General features: G+C 51.2%; 4 protein-coding genes across 10 annotated transcripts in view; 1 reads left to right on the top strand and 3 right to left on the bottom strand.

Annotated features, from left to right (window-relative positions):
- Window positions 1–1,693, bottom strand: part of ASB3 (ankyrin repeat and SOCS box containing 3) — a 34,326-nt gene extending 32,633 nt beyond the window's left edge. Inside the window, exon 1 of the mRNA XM_065059997.1 lies at window positions 1,682–1,693. The gene's annotated coding sequence lies outside the window, so the exon portion shown is untranslated. The remainder of the gene's footprint in view (window positions 1–1,681) is intronic.
- On the top strand, window positions 155–7,436 carry LOC102090616 (toll-like receptor 2). 3 transcript variants are annotated; one of them, XM_065059968.1, is made up of 2 exons: window positions 155–2,083; window positions 2,422–7,436. In XM_065059968.1, the coding sequence occupies exon 2, from the start codon at window positions 4,239–4,241 to the stop codon at window positions 6,873–6,875; it is 2,637 nt and encodes an 878-aa protein (XP_064916040.1). In that variant the 5' UTR covers window positions 155–2,083; window positions 2,422–4,238; the 3' UTR covers window positions 6,876–7,436. The 3 variants fall into 3 exon arrangements, with proteins under 3 accessions (XP_064916040.1, XP_021136146.2, XP_064916041.1); XM_021280471.2 differs by having other exon boundaries at window positions 155–3,373; window positions 4,277–7,436; XM_065059969.1 differs by having other exon boundaries at window positions 155–6,908; window positions 7,075–7,436.
- A 425-nt stretch (window positions 7,437–7,861) lies between these two features.
- GPR75 (G protein-coupled receptor 75) lies at window positions 7,862–10,825 on the bottom strand. Of its 2 annotated transcripts, none has more exons than XM_065060000.1 (2): window positions 9,053–10,825; window positions 7,862–8,695 (listed from the first exon to the last, which is right to left on the bottom strand). In XM_065060000.1, the coding sequence occupies exon 1, from the start codon at window positions 10,729–10,731 to the stop codon at window positions 9,160–9,162; it is 1,572 nt and encodes a 523-aa protein (XP_064916072.1). In that variant the 5' UTR covers window positions 10,732–10,825; the 3' UTR covers window positions 7,862–8,695; window positions 9,053–9,159. The 2 variants fall into 2 exon arrangements, with proteins under 2 accessions (XP_064916072.1, XP_064916070.1); XM_065059998.1 differs by having other exon boundaries at window positions 8,981–10,824.
- A 2,013-nt stretch (window positions 10,826–12,838) lies between these two features.
- Window positions 12,839–17,641, bottom strand: part of PSME4 (proteasome activator subunit 4) — a 47,455-nt gene continuing 42,652 nt past the window's right edge. For all 4 annotated transcript variants that reach the window (XM_065059957.1, XM_065059958.1, XM_021280470.2 and 1 more), the window contains 4 exons: window positions 16,687–16,849; window positions 15,556–15,689; window positions 14,497–14,631; window positions 12,839–14,387 (listed from right to left, as the gene is read on the bottom strand). In XM_065059957.1, coding sequence (XP_064916029.1) covers window positions 14,497–14,631; window positions 15,556–15,689; window positions 16,687–16,849 — 432 coding nt within the window. In that variant the 3' untranslated portion in view covers window positions 12,839–14,387. The remainder of the gene's footprint in view (window positions 14,388–14,496; window positions 14,632–15,555; window positions 15,690–16,686; window positions 16,850–17,641) is intronic.

The raw sequence follows: 17,641 nt of genomic DNA, 5'->3' as shown, positions 1-17,641 counted from the left end.
AGTCAGCGTCGCCGTCATCGTTCAGGTGTAAATTACCAACTCTGAAAAGGCAAAATTACCAAGATCCGGCTTCGAGGGAGGAGTTCAGCTGCCAGCAGAACGAACAAGTGAACCAACACCTCTCGCTCGGAGCCTCCAGCTGCCGCTGCAATGGTTGTTCTTCTGCACAAGTGGTACCTCGGATTTGCTGCTTGGAACTGCAGTAATATCCCAGTCCTGCATCCTCTGTTACATCTCCCCCAGCCTGGGCTGCTTTCCAGGACTTTTTGGGGGACCAAATATTTGAAATATTACTTTGAAAGAGTACCTGAAGCAGATTTCCATTATACTTCTAAAATAGGTAAGAAAACAGTGAGATAGTTACCGCATGTTCGGCCCATGGCATCGGTCCGTGTGTGGCTCTCGGATATGAGCCCGCTCCGGTTCCTCTTTTCTAAAACCATTGTGCAAAGTGTAGGAATTTCACAACCGATGTCGGGCGGAAATCCGCAAACTATGTGGCATATGACTAGCTGAATACGACCCAAAATACCAAGTCGAACTGCTGGACTGTTGCAATAGGACCCGTTTTGTTGTCTCATGGTAGAAACCCAAACCAGCAGCAGGAGGATGATACAGTATTCAAATTCAAAGTCATTGTTCCTGGTTGAATCCTTATTTCTGATGCCTTAGCAATGTGACCGAGGACACTGGAAAAGGGGGAAGAGTCTTCTACCCAGATTTTTTCCCCCTCAGGCTCCTTGTGAAGCCTTAGGTGGATAAGCACAAAGTCACTTTAGTTTTAATCTGGTGAATGCTCCCATTAAGGCTCTGGCAGGAGGCGAAGTGTCAGATCTGTGAAATCCTTTGTGATGGTTTTATTTGGAACAGAGTCTGCCCCATAGCTGCAGTTTAGACTCGGCCTTAGCGCTGATGCGGATGCCGCGGTGCCAAACCTCGACATCTGCCCGGCCCGATCACCTCAAAAGGAAGAGAAACCGCAACACGCCGGAGCCCCGGGACGGGTGACGAGCCCAGCGGAAAAGACAAGAATAGTTACTTTGGAGAGCGTCAAGAATCCCACTTCCCGCAGAGGAGGGAAGCGCCCGGGCAACAGGGAAGCGCGAGCCCTCTGAGTAAGCGGCCGCAGCACCCCCGTGCGCCACTCATGCCAACTTTTCCCATTTTACGAGCAAACCGCGCTCTTACCAAACCCGTGACATCTGTACCCGGTTCCCTCGGCCTCTGCTTCCCCTCGCGGAGGCAGTGACGTGCTCACAGCCATTCCCACCCTGTGGCCAAACTGCCCGCAAGTGCAAAAAGCCACAAAAATCCAGAATATGCGTTTTGATTCCACCCTCTCCCGTCTCTTCCCGACCACCAGCTGATTGGGGAGAGAAGAACTAGGGGTGAGGGGAGCAGGAAGGACACACAAAATCCCAAAGGGTACGACAGCGCAAGTCAGTACTGCTAGAAATAACTAAATCCAACATAGGTTTATGTTCCAAAGCATTTTAATCTAAAAGAAATGTGCGATTGAGAGTAATTTGCTGCTTCAACCCCCCCACAGACAAGCCCTGGAGTGTGGGAACCTGTTGGTACCAAAAATGGGGAAAAAGGAGCCGCTTTTGGTATGTGAAAGCACAGAACAGGGGGGCTGCGGGTTGGCGCTGCTCTGCTTGGACTGATGAGCGGGGTCTCGCGCCGCTTCGCCTCGTCCTCCTTTAAGAATCAGCAACACGGAAAACAACGTGAAGGGCGGACAGCGAATTTGCAAAGGCACTGATATCACCAGCAATTAGTCACAGGGAATTACACCAAGGGAAAACAGAGTTGGGAAAGTGTAAGGTGCCACTCTGATACTTACTTGTACAGGTTCCAAGAACGAGCTGGATTAGGTCCCAAAGCGCAGGATTTGCCCGCATGGAAAGAACGTGAGGAACAAGCACTTAACAAACCCCCCAAATCAGCTGCACAGGGATGTGCAAAACTCACTCGTGGGCTCCTCCTGCACAAGCCAAACCCTGTAGCGACAGCCACACTCGCTTCTGCCCGACACCTGCTACCGAACAGCGGAAAATCAATCCAGAATTTACTAACGGAGGTAAGAACCGTGCCATTATTGCAGTGTATTCACTTACATTTCCGCTCAGACGCTCCTCAAGTACCGCAGCCACGGCTTCAGACAATAGCAGCTCATTCTGGAGCTCATTTTTAATTGCCATTTAAACTCACAAATTATTAGCTGCAAAACCAGATCAAAAAGCAGAGAATATTCTTCCCCACAACCTTCACAATGAGAGTTAGGGTTAGGGTTATAATAAATGAATACACAGGACGTGTGCTGGACGACATAAACATGAGATCAATGCCAGCACCGCATGTTGGTAAAATAACCATCCTTGTGCCAAATAATATTGATTTTAACTTGGTGGCTTCCAGCCGTGATTTCCTCTCACAACCGGCCCATGAGACGCGGTTTGGTGGCCCCGGTGCTGCGTGTATCGTACCCGCTCCATCTCCCCAGAGCCGGAGCACAGCGAGGGCCTCAGGAGCAGCACAGCTCTGCTTGCAGGAAGAATCATTGGGGAGAAATTCTGCCTACGGGGGGTCACCCCAACTCGAAAGCAGGAGCGAGAATCCTTCCTGACGTGTCCAAAATGCTGTTAATTTTCTGTCTGTTGCACTAAAGTGAGTCAGGATCTGTTGAAAAACAGTGACTTGAGGGCATTTCTCAGAACCTGCCAGGGCAGGAAGTGCCCGGTCAGACCAGGACAGCGGCACAAACAACCTGGGGGTTTCCAGCCCCCCAGGACAAGGCAGGGGAGCGTCTGGGCTGCTGCAAGAGTTTCCAGTCACCGGCGGTTACAAAATACAGGAAAAAAGAATCAATACCGGAAAAAATGGAGCAGACAGCAGCGCTCTACACCTTGTGCAATCTGCTGACTTCCTTCTGCTGGCATCCTGAGCCCAACTCGCTGCACAGCGCATCTGTAAATGTAACACGGAGAAAATCCCCTGTTATTATTTTTCCCCTAAAGTGCACGAAAGTCTGGTTGCTCAGCTAGCAGGGGCACGTCTGGCACGCAGGACCTCGTATTCACACGCGAGAGCCCAACACCAAATCCTCCCCACCTAAGGAAATCACCCCAAACGTTACAGGAATAAATCACTTTTCTCAGCCTGCGGCCACGCTCGGTGCCTCCAGACCTGCCCACGGCGCTCAGGTGGGCACGAAGCCACCGGAGACATCCGAACTCCAGCCGCTTTCCGCTCCGGGTGGGAAGGGCGGAGGATTCCCCGGGCGGCTCCCGGGGGCGGTCCCGCTGGTCCCGGGGCTACAAGAGGCGACGGTGGCGGCCGCAGGTCCCGGCGGGAGCGGCGCGGAGAGCGGGTAGGACGGGACGGCTGGGAGGGAGCTGCGGGTTGGGGGACCCGCTCCCCGGGTTCCTGCGGGTGCTCGGGGGGGACGCGGGTCCCGGGGTCCCGGTCCGGGGGGTCTCGGGGTCCCTTCTCTTCAGTTAAACTCGACAGCCCCAGTCTGGCGGGCGGTGAAAGGGAGCGTGGTGAGGGTAAAAGGGAGCTCACCTGCAGTTTTCAAGCCATAAACAGGAGACGCGGAGCAGGGAGGGAAGCGGTGATGGGCAGAGAGGAGCTGGGCAGCGACCTCCAGCCACGGGGCAGCCCCACAGTGAGCCGTGCACGGCACTGACCTCTGCCGCCTCCCCCATCCAGCCTCAAAGCAAACTTACTCCTTTTCCTCACTCCAAAAGGCAAACCCAAAGGGCCACTGGTCAATCCCTGGCAGAGCGAAGCGCCAAGCGGTGGTGACACGGAGCCGCTGCCGCGTTCCTCTGGGTTTGCGGCTCCAGCGCGGGGGCTCCGTGCAGCTCAGCCTCACCGCTGGTCGTGCACCGGGGACGGAAAACCCAGCAGCGGCGTCAAAAGTGCGTTTGGGATGATGCGAGGGAAAGATGCTGTTGCAAAGGCTGCTCAGGACCGGGGGGAGGAATGGAGAAAAAATAGAGAAATACAGACTACTGAAAAATCATTAATCTACAGTGATCTGAACTGAGGAGCACTTGCTTGCAAATGATTCTCCAGCACCATCTTTTAGCATTGCCTCTTGAAAATAATAACGGAGCAAGACATTTTGAAATGTAGATAAAAATGAATTCATAGGTACAACTAATTAAACAATTTCTATGCTTGCAAGTAAACTAGGATTCTTCTTTTAAGGGTACTTATTGACACAGAGCATGTTACAGCAATGGGTTTTTCTGTTTGTTTTCTGCAGGATGAAGCCCCTGATTGGAAGCTTTCATTTCTACTTCATTTCTTTCTTACTCAGCAGAGCAAAGGGGCTCCCAGCTCTGAGAGCACCCACAGCCTCTGTCTCCCCCTTCTACACCTACTGCTATTTAAACCTCTCCTCTGTAGCAGAGGCACAAGCTCCCAAAACGGCCAGAGCTCTCAATTTCTCACATAACCTCATCAAGAAAATAACCAAGAGAGACTTGGAAGGTTTCGATGCGCTGGAAGTTCTAGACCTTTCCCACAACCAGATTCGGGACATCGAGCCTGGCGCGTTTGAGCGTCTGCCCAGCCTCCTGTCTGTGAACTTATCATTTAACGACAAGAACCTTCTTGCGGCGGGTCTGCCGCCCCCCCTGAAGCTCAACCCCGCTCGCGAGGCCTCGGGGCTTTTGCAGCTCTATGAGTATTTTGACAGATCCTCGGAGGCTGCTCTGGAGCCTCCTGCGCCCGCCGAGGAGCGTCCGTCTGTCCCGAAGCCCCTTCCCGCGAGGCTCAGACGGGGCACGGGGGGCGTCCCCCCCGGAGCGGAGGGGAACGTGGCGCTGTCTCCAAACCCCGATCCCTGCGCGGCGCCGGTGAGCGGGCGGCTGGACCTGTCGCACCGCCTGCTCTCCGAGGACGAGCTGGTGGCCATGCTGGATGAGGATCGCTGCCTGGCGCGGCTGGAGAGCATCCTGGAGCTTGACATGAGTCACAGCGGCCTGCAAATGGATCTTCTGTCGCTGTTCGCCCTGTTCCTGCCGATGAAAAATGTGCGCTCCATCGACGCCAGTCACAACAAATTAACAATGAACGTTCTAGACGCTTCGTCGTTCTGCAAGTTCCCTTCCAGCAAGCTTTTGTTTTTAAATATCAGCAACAACCCCATAAACAGCTTGGATACGCTGTGCGTCCCTTCAACCATCCAGGTGATCGATTTGTCCTTCACCAACATAAGCCAAATACCCCGGAATTTTGCTAAAAAAATGACTAACTTGGAACACCTGTACGCTCAAGGAAACCACTTCATCTACACCGTGCGCCCAGAAACCCCCAGCGTGGCCGCAGAGTACCCCCCGGGAAGCGTACACATTAACGCCATTTCGCTTGTGTGGAACGAGGCCGGGACGCCCATCGAAAGCCTCCCCAGGAGAGTGAAACACCTGCAAATGTCCAACTGCTCCATCGTGGAGCTGCCGGAATGGTTTGCCAGCACAATGCAAGAATTATTATTCTTGGATCTCAGCAGCAACCGCATTTCTGCGCTCCCCGAGTTGCCCGCCTCCCTGCGGCACCTCGACCTGAGCAACAGCGACATTAAAATCATACCCCCCCGTTTTAAATCTGCCGCCAACCTAACGGTATTTAATATTCAAAACAATAAAATCACGGATATGCATCCTGAGTATTTCCCGTTGGCTTTAACGGAATGCGATATTAGTAAAAACAAGTTGACCGTGTTGTCGCTAACGGGCGCCCTGGAGAAACTCGAATTCCTGAACGTTTCTGGAAACCTCATCAGCAGAGTGGAGCCCGCCAGCCGCCTTCCTGCCCTCGCCAACCTGGACAGCAGCCACAACCTCATCGCGGAGCTCCCCGATCGCTTCGGGGAGTCCCTTCCCGCGCTGAAATACTTCAATTTATCGGGGAACAAGATCTCGTTCCTCCAGCGCGGCTCGCTCCCGGCCTCCCTGCTCGAGTTGGACATCAGCAACAACGCCATCACCACCATCGTGGAGGACACTTTCGGCCCGCTGACGAGCCTGAGCGTTTTAACCGTCCAAGGCAAGCATTTCTTCTGCAACTGCGACCTGTACTGGTTTGTGAACGTGTACATGCGGCGCCCCGGGCTGCGGATCAGGGGCCGCGAGGCGCTGCGGTGCAGCTTCCCCCCGCGCAGACGGGGCTGGCTGGTGGAGCGCAGCGACCTGACGCTGCTGCGCTGCTCGCTGGGCCTGCAGCTGGGCGTCACGGCCTGCGCCGCCGCGCTGCTGGCGCTGCTGCTCGCCGCGCTCTGCCGGCGCTTCCACGGGCTCTGGTACGTCCGCATGGGCTGGTACTGGTGCATGGCGAAGCGCCGGCAGTACGAGAAGCGGCCCGAGAACAAGCTCTTCGACGCCTTCGTTTCGTACAGCGAGCAAGACGCCGGCTGGACCAAGGAGTATCTGCTGGAGAAGCTGGAAGCCGACGGATTCAGGATATGTTACCACGAGAGGGACTTCAAACCGGGGCACCCTGTACTCGGGAACATTTTTTACTGCATAGAAAACAGCCATAAGGTGCTTTTTGTTCTCTCTCCCAGCTTTGTGAACAGCTGCTGGTGTCAGTACGAGCTGTATTTCGCCGAGCACCGGGTCCTGAACGAAAACCAGGATTCCCTCATCATGATCGTGCTGGAGGAGCTGCCGGCCGACAGCGTGCCGCAGAGGTTCAGCAAGCTCAGGAAGCTGCTCAAGAGGAAAACCTACCTCAAGTGGAGCCCCCAGGAGCACAAACAGAAGATGTTCTGGTGCCAGCTGGAAGCCGTCTTGAAAACAACCAACGAGCCGCTGGTGCGAGCGGAAAACGGGTCCGCTGGGGACGCGTACGAGATGGAGTGAGAGACGGGACGACGCAAAGGTCGCGCTTGGGAGGTCCGCGGTCAAATAAAAGCATTTCTGTGCTTACCTGCTGCAAGGGCTGCTGTGTGCCGGGCGGCCGGAGCCGTTTGTGGCCTGCGCGTTATTCCCTCTGATAAATAATCTGTTATCGCAAGGGCTGAGCCCGCAGCACTCTCACACATCATTTTTCTTCCTGCAGCTACTCCTTGAAACGCTGTGGATGTCACCTGAAAGGAAGAACAGCTCAGGTCACACCGTGCGTCCCCACTCTCGGTTGGAGGTTATGGCAGCAAAAAGCGCCGTCGCTCCAAGGTGAGGGTGTAGTTCTGGTTCTGGTGTACGCGTAAAACGCAACCTACGACAACAGCCGGGTTTAGTGAGAAAAGGTTAAAGACTGACTTGCTGAAGGGATGCAATTGCAAATCCACGCGGCCGCATCGCTGGGTTTAAGTAACTGGTGGGGGAAATCGGACTAAAATGTTTCCTAATTGCAGATTAAACTAAACAACTAGACAATAAAGAAAGAGCCAGCTGGCTGTGTCAGCCGCTGACGTTAATGAATTGGAGTGAGTTTTATACGTCACATAAAGGCAATAAAACCCCCTCCCGCCCCAAAGCTGCTCCTGCACAAGTGCTCAAAGCAAATCACTTTTGTGAACAAGGTGTGAGGGATTTAATCCTCTCCCGTGTGATGAAAGTCAAGCGATCCGCACCAAAAGCACAGCAGGAGTCGTACACACACGCAGCAAACCCCAGAACTGGAACCGCTTGCTGTTAAAACCAGTTTTAATGCACATCCTCCCATCCCTCCACCTCGCAGCTGCTGTTGGTTCTGCCCCACAGCCCCTCCATTGAAACTGTAATTACCGCCCAGAGCATCCAGGTCGAGACAAAACGTCACGTATTTTTCCTTCCGAACTAGAACCATGTTACTCGTTTATAGGGAAAAACATCTGCGCAGAGAACAAAAAGACTTGTGGAAATAATTTCAGTTATACGTTTGTATTAGAAAGTTGTTCACATCCATTTTATTGCAAGAAAGCGGTCTCGGGTTATTCAAAATTAATTAAAATTAATTTGAAAAGATGTGGCCTCTCACGGCAACAACTGTCAGGAATGTAAAGGCTTCCGTTTCATAAGCAATTCCCACAATACACGACACAACACAAACCGTCGGGTTTATAAAAAACATATTTAACTTGTGTTATTTGCTCACGGCGTAGACCAACAGATGAAGTTCGTAAGTAACCAGGTTATTACTCTTTAAATCAAAGTGATGTTCGGCTTCTTAAGAAAAGCTCAAAACCTTGTCGTGGCCTTGTTAGGCGGCCGTTTAAAAACGTTAGAGCTGTCAGTTCTGCCTGGCAGGGACATCACGGCCGAACCCCATCCTGCTTTATGCAATTCACGCAGGGAAAAGCAACCAGGACGCTCCTCTTTGCGCAACAGGTCACAAATCAGAACACTGCAGAGGTGACCACGCTACTAATAGTGTATCGGTGCTATAGTATTGCAATACTCATCGTTATCCTCGGGTACAACCACGGTTAGGCATTGCACAGTTATTCCTACCAGATGTCAAATACTTCTCCAAATACATGATTTTTGGATGTATAACGCCATCGATGCTTAAATGCACGCTGGAAATGCACACGTTTACTTCAGAGGCTCACGACAGCGCCAGGACACTTCTCAGAAGTGGCACCACAACACTTTGTAAAACACTTTGTCCAGCTTAGGAAGCCAGGGCTGAAATCCTCGACCTCGGCTCAAGTTCATGCAAGTGTCGCCATTTACCTCAACAGAACCAGGATTTCACCCTGCAAACAAAAGGGACTTTTGTTATTACTACCAGCGATTGTTCAGCCTTCTGCAATCAAAGAGGTTAAACGTAAGCGTTGTAATACCAACCATCCTCCTAATTCTCCCTTCTCGGAAACATGGCAAATATGCAATTTAACAGGTAACACTTGTGGCAGAACCTCAGATCGTTCTCCGAGATACTCTGCCTCATAGCGCCTACTGGTTTTTACTTGTCCAGCAGCAAAATTTAGCAATAAAAACATCCTCACGTAGCAATTCTAAATACAAACCGAAAAACACACCATTTTTGACTTGCCAAAGAAATTCAAGAATATCCCGGTGTTTACTTCAAATGCAAATAGCTGGATATTGACCTTGGCAGCATTTTTTAACCTGGCAGCAGTTCCGCATCGCTGAGTTCAGAGTTATTACCCAGCGCAGGGGACGCGCTGGAGCAGCCAGAGCCAAGTGTTGTGCGCGGTCACACGGAGGGCACCGGGATGGGCCTGGCCTGGCGGTCGCGGCCCAGCTCGCCGGTGGTGTGATAGTGCATGGCGATGTAGGACTTGGCAAAGCCGAAGGTGGAGTTCCCGGGCTGCAGGCTGTTGGGGGTGCTGACCTCCTGGGAAGGGCTGCTGTTGTAGATGCTGTAATAGGGCTCGATGCGGGTGTTCATGGGGGTCGAGCTGCTCTGCGCGTAGTGCTGGTGCCCCACGGACGCCTTGGGGCTCAGCACGCTCTCCTTGGAGTGACTCGGGCCACAGCCTTGGTCCGCCAGCTTCTTCTGAGGTTTTGGAGACAACATGTAAGCTGAATTGGTCTCGTGGTGGGACGACTTGTTCCTGTTGACTTCCAAGCTGCCTTTGCCCATGGCCCGCAGCCTCGTCTTCTGCTTGCAGCAGAAAAAGACGAGGGCCACGTACTGCAGGCACCAGAGGACCCGTCGCCGAAGTCCGGCACTGTTGCGGGAATATATAAAAGGATTTAATCCAGATTTGAAAAATATGAGGGTAAACCCGCAGAGCTCGAACTGGTACAGAACAAAGCCGCCGCTGCTGCACAGCACGTCCTGCACCAAGGAGATGCCCAGGGGCAGGCAGCAAACCAGGACGGAGAGCACGATGACCACGCACGTCACCACGGCCCTGGAGTCCTTGCCTGCGGACAGGTTGACGGCCGACACGAGCTGGAGCTGCCCGGCGGCTGGCGCAGGGCCGGGGTGCTTGGCGTGGCCGTGCAGCGGCTTGCCGCAGCTCTGGTTCCGGTACAGGGCGGGCACGGCCTCCCCGGGCACCGCGAAGGGCTGCGGTCTGGAGGCGTCCACGGCCACCACGGGCGGGCACCGCCTCGCCCGGGCGTTCCTGCGCAGGGCCTGCGCGATCATCACGTAGGAGACGGACACCACGGCCACGCAGCAGATGAAGTCGGTGACGTAGAGGTAGAGGATGATCTTGCCCTCGCCGCCGGCGAAGCTGGACATGGGCAGGCAGAGGCGCGAGCTGCGGGTCTGGAGGGTGGCCAAGGTGGCCAGGGTGAAGCTGGTGGCCCAGAGGAGCAGGGTGAGCAGCAGCGTGCAGGGGAAGGAGGCGGCGCGGTGCGGCTGCCTCCCCAGCACCATGCGCAGCCGGTGCAGCGCGATGACCGCCACCGTCTTGAGAGACATGATGATGAAGCCGGAGCTGGTGAGGTGGAAGGTGAAGCAGAAGGCGCCCGGGATGTCGCGGGCCGAGCCGAAGAAGAGGATGAAGGCGAACATGGGGGCGGCCACCCCGCAGATGAAGAGGTCGCAGAAGGAGAGGTTGAGGATCATGAAGTCGAAGTTGGTCCTGAATTTCCTGAGGGCCGGGTCGAAGAAGGACAGGAGCACGATGAGGTTGCCGTAGGAGCCCAGGCAGAAGACGGGCGCCAGCAGGGAGGCGCAGGCCGCCACGGTGGCTCCGTGCGTCCCCGAGCGCAGCTCCGCGCTGCCGCTCCCGTTCCCGCCCGGCGGCAGCAGCGAGGGCCCGGGGGGCTCCTCCTCGCCCCCCGCCGGCAGCCGCCCCGCCGCCTCCATCCCCGCCCGCTCAGCGCGGCCGCGGCCGGGGCGGGCCCAGCCGGGGGCGGGCAGCACGTACGGGCCCGCGGGGCTGCCCCGCCTGGCGCCGCCCGCCCGCCATGGCGCCCGGCGGCCCGGCCCGCTCGCTCCGGCCTCCGCCCGCTCCGGGCTGCGCATCGGAAAAGGGCCGATCCAGTCCGGGCCGCTGCGGGGCTGCGGGGCCCGGGCCGCCGGCTGCGCGGCCGCAGGGACGGGGCTGCAGCGCCCGCGGCCCCGGGAGCGCTGGTGCGGCCGCCGGCCGAGAGCTGCCAGGGAATCGGCGTGTGCAGGGACACACGGACAGCGCGGACACACGGCACTGAGACGCTCGGTAAGGGCACACGGACAGACACACGGCACTGAGACCCTCGGTAAGGACACACGGACAGTACTGACAGACACACGGCACTGAGACCCTCGGTAAGGACACACGGACAGTACTGACAGACACACGGCACTGAGACCCTCGGAAAGGGCACACGGACAGACACACAGCACTGAGACGCACGGTAAGGACACATGGACAGACACACAGCACTGAGACCCTCGCTAAGGACACACAGACAAACACACGGCACTGAGACGCTCAGTAAGGGCACACGGACAGACACACAGCACTAAGACCCTCGGTAAGGACACACGGACAGACACATGGCACTGAGACCCTCAGTGAGGACACACGGACAGACACACGGCACTGAGACCCTTGGTAAGGACACACGGACAGTACTGACGGACACACGGCACTGAGACCCTCAGTGAGGACACATGGACAGACACACGGCACTGACACCCTCAGTGAGGACACACGGACAGGCACATGGACAGACACACGGCACTGAGCCCCTCGGTAAGGACACATGGACAACGCAGACACACGGCACTGAGACCCTCGTTGAGGACACAGACCGCGACTGACAATCCCAAACCCCCATTTGCAGTTGTGCAAAGCCCCTTTGCTGCACTGTGCAAAGCGCTGGAGCAGCACAGACTTGGGGTTGAATCCCTTTTTTCCTACAGTTTCTCCCATGTCTCTCCAAATGGAGAGGTGCCAAGTCAACAGCCGAGCACTCAGGGCTTTGAGGTCCCCAACACCTGCCCCAGGCCAAAACCTGACAATCAGCAACATTTAAGGCAGAGTTTTGCACGCTGCATCTTCTCTGCAAAGCCCTTTCGGTTTGCTTGTCTGCACGCAGCAGCACAGGAGCGAGGGGACGAGCTGAGACAAACCGCATCGCCATGGGAACACAAAACTGCACAACCCCTTTGGCACAGCACCTGCCCCTGTTCTGAACAACAGCCAGAGTTTGGGGTAGGAGAGGAGTGCGGGAAGAAATTAGTCTCAGTTTTGTAAAGCAAGAATAACAACCGCAACAATTTGTGCAGCACAAGGCCCTAGGATGTTAACTCTTTCTTTGCAGCACTCTCAAGCCTTTCCTTTAATTAATTAAAAAACCCAGTGCTCTGAAGTACCATCAAGCTTCTCAAATATTGTTCAGTCTTGGAGCTCCTACTGCATAAGGAGAAACTGTGTTCCCAAGATGTTTTTCTACAACAGCGTCAAGTTTTGATGATATTTACCACACAAGTAGCCATCAAGTTGCAGTATTTGATGAAAAACTTAAAATTCTTACCTTCTCAGCATAGGAAACTAATACTGGATCCTATAAGTAGCTGCCCTTAGTGTAGGCAAACCAGCACATACAATATCAGCTCCATCAGGTGACCAGCCAACACATCCTTTGAAGATGATTCTTCGCAGCAAATGCTTGCCATTAAGTTCTTCTTTCTTTAGTTCTATCAGCAAAAATCAAACTTTGAACTAGTTTTTCCAACTTTAAGTGGACTTCTCAGAAGTCAATAAGGTTTTTGACAAGTCTAACCAGGTACAAGATATTTTTATGTAAATATAAAAGGTAGTTTCCCAACCACTAGAACTACATCTTTAATTAATCCTCAGTGCTGCCTTAACTCGCTGCCAAATCCCACAAACAGATGCCTCGTACAAAAAGCACAGTAAACCACCCTGAGTGACATTCTCAAAACAAGAAATTCCCGCTTCAGAAACGCCCAAAAAATGCAGATGTTACAAACAGTCCATTTATTGGGTCTTCAACTACGTACACAATTGAAATAATAACTTTGGCACTACGCTATACAGTGGTTACACGTGTGCGCTGCCACTCGTTACATACCGCAGCGGGACATGGCTGTGCTTGGAATGGCTCACACTCGGCACCTACATCGCTCACGTGGGTCAGTGCTCCTGCGGGATCGCGTGGAAACTTGAAACACACACCACTTGATGAGTTATTCCAATGTACCTCACATCCTATGAGCTAATCACACCGGAATATGTGATGTCAGCGTTTAGAGATGGCCACAAGTGTTGCGTTAAAATCTGAAGGAGACATAGTAATAATGAGATACAAGAAAACCAAAACAAAACTTCCGCCTTTCGGGCACAGAGAGATATTCTGTTAAAGAAAAATAATTTAAAAAACTAATAATGGCATTTGATTTGATACAAAAGCCAGAACTACTACTGTATTAACATCTAAGTATGAATCTTTACAAATTAATCTCACAATGGTGTTATGTAAAAGGTTGCAAACTGTACAATGTTTCGTCAATGCAATGCCTCTACAATTTATACAGTCTTTTACAACTATGTAACACATATTAAACATGTCATTAAATAGCCAATAGATACCAGTCTCTGAACAAAGCTGCAGGCAAAACAACGCAGAGCTTCCACAATCTTCAAACAGCGACAACCTGCACGAGAACGTGCTGTTAGAGAGTCAGCCACTCGGTGCTTTTTCACACTTGTGCATACGTTTCATTCCGTGCATTTAACCACCACTCGATAGTCCATAATTTGATAGCTGTGGGCTCTAATTATGTGGAAACACCATAGTCTTTCACCCTTAAAAATACGCAGATAATCGGAGATATTTTATTCCACACGTGGTCAAGCTGTCTATGAAGACCTGGCCAGGCAGCAAGAGCTTTCCCTCCCCGCGCTTTGTCCTGCCCAGAGATCAGCAGCTATTTACATTTTGATGAGGAAGATACAAAAAGGCAACCCTGCCCTGAGGTGGACTGAATGATACAGAGCCCGACGGGCGCTCAAATCCGAGTACTGAAAAATAAACTCTGAGAGAGGTTCCTGGTGCCGCACGCTGACCAGGCGAGAAGTTGCATCGGCAGAACCGGAGAGCTTCACTGAGAATATTCTGGTTTGCAGCACGCTTTGGGGCTGCGCGACTGATGTGGGAACAGCTGGGAAGGAGGGTCAGGAAAAGGGGGTGAGAAATGCGCAGGGTAAGTCGCGGTGTGCATGAACGCAGGAACCAGACTGGTGTGTGGTGCAGGCCAGGGACAAGGGGCTCGTGATAAACCCACGGCCAGGCTCTGCAAGCGCAGTTACGAGGAGGCCGTGGGGCTCCCACGGCTGCTCCCCGGGGAGGTGAAGTTCTTTTTGAATAGAACCAGGTCTTTCAGTTTGTATTTAAAAGTGGTTTTGATTAGGCATCAGTATTTCCAATGCAAAGTTTTCTACGCAATAAATTTCTTTGAGCTTCCTTTATTGTGCAGAAGTGTTCCTACAGCCTCGTTTTTCCAGGAGAAACCTGAAAAGAAAGAAGACAGAATTCAAAATAAATTATTGCCTCGTGGTGTAGGGATTTCCTAAGCCCAATGTTGGTGTCAATTGATGTCAAACCAAATAATCTTACCAACCTATGCATAGTAGCAGGGGGACACCAAGAGGTCGGTCAGCACGAGCAGCTGGTCGTCCGTGAACTGCTGTTTGTGCTCCTGCCAGTTGTCGTGGTGGGTCCTCCGGAAATTCGACAGCGTCTTTTTCACAGTCATCTGCAGGGCAGACAATCAGTATTGTTCTCTGTCACTTACGGATTTAAGTTCCGTGGCAAAATAAATGTTGAATGTAATAAAAGTATTGCTGAGTAGAGCGCAGTGTTTGAGCAGTTACAAAGGTTCTGCAGAATTCAGCCCAGTTCCCCAGTGTTCTGAGTTTTACAGGTCTAGTTAAAGGCTTTTGACCAGTGTCAGGACTAAAAAGGATCCTTTGACATACAATTTGAGTGTGAAAGAGTTAATAGATTCTTATAAAGCGTAAGTGCAATGCTTTCCCCCTCTTCCTTTTCCTTATTTCAAACCAATGGTTTGAGTCTCAAAGAGCGAGGAATAGTGCACGTAAAGTGCATACAAGAAACGAATCAGAGGAAAACTATCTTCTGATATAAAAATACTTAAGATTATTATCATATTAACAAGAGAGAAGCGCAATCAGTTTATTTCCTTGATTCAGTCCAGCACACCATAGCCAAATGTTTGTCCATGTAAGGAATTCTAGAGCCAGAGGCTCACTGCTCTGGTTAACACAGCAAAGCTCAACAAAACTGAACAGACAGAGGAAAAACAAAAACCCAGGGAGTTAAAGGCAACTATTTGAATGAAAAGCTTGTTTCTAGGGCTGCTTATAAAACCTTGTTTTAAAAATGAGTGATTTTTTGGTTCAGGTTGGTATTTTCTAGAATGGCGTGCACAAAAGTGACATTTTTAAAGGTATAATTGTTGCAGCTTTCCGTTTATGCTTTAAATTTGCAAGCGAGAACAGAACTACCACACAAAATACTTAAAAACAGTCTGTGACTTAAACTGTATGTGGAACCATTTAATAAAAAGCAGCAGCAAGTTTCTTAATAGCCTCCTATTTATTTCTAGGAAAGGGGAACCGAGGCGAGCGTATTCTAGATGTGCTGTAGGTATTTCTACCTCGATGGGCTGCGGATCGTTGAGGTGGGCGCTGAGGTCCATGAGGAGCTGTGGCATCCAGGTGGGGACGTCGTAGGGGCTGGACAGGATGCAGGCGCTGAGCCCCAGCACACCCGCGTGGCGCTTCACCAGATCTGCAATTATACGACGTTAATTGACATTTGCGGGGTCAACGACCTCGTCTAAGAAGTTCCTGCACCACACAGCCAAAATTCAAACTGGTTCTCAGGGAAAACACGGCTATTTTAACTGATGGGAGTGACTGATGAGTCTATATATCAAACGAGGTGATCTAATTAGGATAACGTACTGATCCTAATATTGAGTTTTGACCCTCAATTAAAACCAACCAACTAACCAGCTCTGCCACAGTAGGGAGAGCTCTACCTTCTACAGACTGCATAGTCAAATTAATTTGCACGAGTGTATGGATCTCAAAATTGCTTTTGCTTTCTTACACAGAATCATAAATTCATGCAGTGATTTCTATTTCTCATTTCTAATGCAAGAATATGTAAAAAAAAATAACCTGCTGTATGCTTTATAAACCTTTCAAAGGAGCTTCCTTCTCTGAGAATATTTCTCTTGGTGAACAGCTCACGAACTACATCTCCACTGTTTCCTATTTCTGCATGGAGAACGTTTTCTCAAATACCAAACTATCTGACAATATGGAAATCCAGCCCTTCTGGGTCAAAGGAAAGTAATAAACTAGTTCGACATGGAAATACATATTAAAAAGCTTTTTTTTTCTGTAGTAGTGTATTCTTATTCATGATCTTTTGAGGTCCCTTCTAATCCCTAACCTTCTGTGATTTACTCTGTAAATTAAATTCTCGAAGCACTTAACAAGGATTAGGATCTGCACTACATACACGAACAAACATGTACATCAGGACAAATCGTTTGCCATTAAGGTTTATAAATGCTTAGGGAGAAAAACCTCTGCATGGGCAACAGGCCCGATGTTTCTCTGGGTCTATGTTCATTTTCTAAACACTGCTTGACCATAGAACAAATCCTATTCCATTCAGAGCGCTTGCAGAATAAACATTTAGGTGTAGCACAAAATACTCCTCGCTAACCTGCTACCAACACCCAGGGTTTTAGTCTCCGAAGCAGTTTTCTTACCACCAGAAGGAATCGTATCCACGGCAGAGCCCACGTCTCGCTTCCTCTTCTTGGGCAAGCTCATCTTGCAGAGCTGTTCGAAGTGGGTCTGCATGGGCGCGTCCATGGCCAGGAAGCTGCACTGCAGGAGCCCGCTCAGCGTGGTCGCTGCCATCTCCCGCACCTGCGGCACACGCAGCACGCACCACGATTACTAAGCACGCACACAGCGACAAACAGGTATTTACGCTGGTACTACCCTGTTAAGCACACCCAGCAAGGCCAAGTTACCAAACTCTGCCCAAGAAAAGTCTTTAAAATATCCTCTTATCTCACAGATCATAAACTACTAGTAGTTTATTATATGGCTCTTCACAAACTAATAAAGATGGTTCTACTGTAACATAAAACTACCTGCACATAATTTGTCATAAAGAGACCTACTACTCAAGCCAATAAGGTAATTTAACTCTGTCGTCAAGACATATATCACAAATAGCTTTAGGAAGTTTTAAACCAGACTTTGGATGAGAACGAGATGCGCCACCCCGAATAATCAACTCACTTTACAAAATCTGTAATAGCCTCTGTACTAACATTAGTTTTACCAAGAAAAACGTATACTTTATTCAAAAGCATTTTGTTTTCTCCCTCAAATGTATGTGGACACATGAGAACTGACAAACGCAGAAGAGCTTTGCCAAGGTAGGAGGTGAGTTCTTGAGACAGAGCCGACTGTGTTCTACCCCCAGCACAAGAATTCTTTGAGAGACACAACAGACATGGCATTAAAAACTAACTTCTGTGCTTCATGGGCAACAAGTCAGTGCTATCACACTCCAGAATGATTTACTTTGTTGTCCTGAGTTCCAGTTCCTTTCACTACATGAATGAAAACAAGAACAGCCACAGCACATTGTTAGTGGATTACAAGTAGAGACAATTCAATCACTTGCTTTTAAAAGCAAGTATAACC

The sequence above is a fragment of the Columba livia genome, chromosome 3, assembly GCF_036013475.1.
Source record: "Columba livia isolate bColLiv1 breed racing homer chromosome 3, bColLiv1.pat.W.v2, whole genome shotgun sequence".
NCBI lineage: Eukaryota > Metazoa > Chordata > Aves > Columbiformes > Columbidae > Columba > Columba livia.
This window is presented reverse-complemented; position numbering and strand designations above follow the sequence as displayed.

Excerpts from the sequence above, each read along its gene's own strand:
- LOC102090616 (XM_065059968.1), top strand. The coding sequence starts at position 4,239 with ATGTTACAGCAATGGGTTTTTCTGTTTGTTTTCTGCAGGATGAAGCCC.
- GPR75 (XM_065060000.1), bottom strand. The coding sequence starts at position 10,731 with ATGGAGGCGGCGGGGCGGCTGCCGGCGGGGGGCGAGGAGGAGCCCCCC.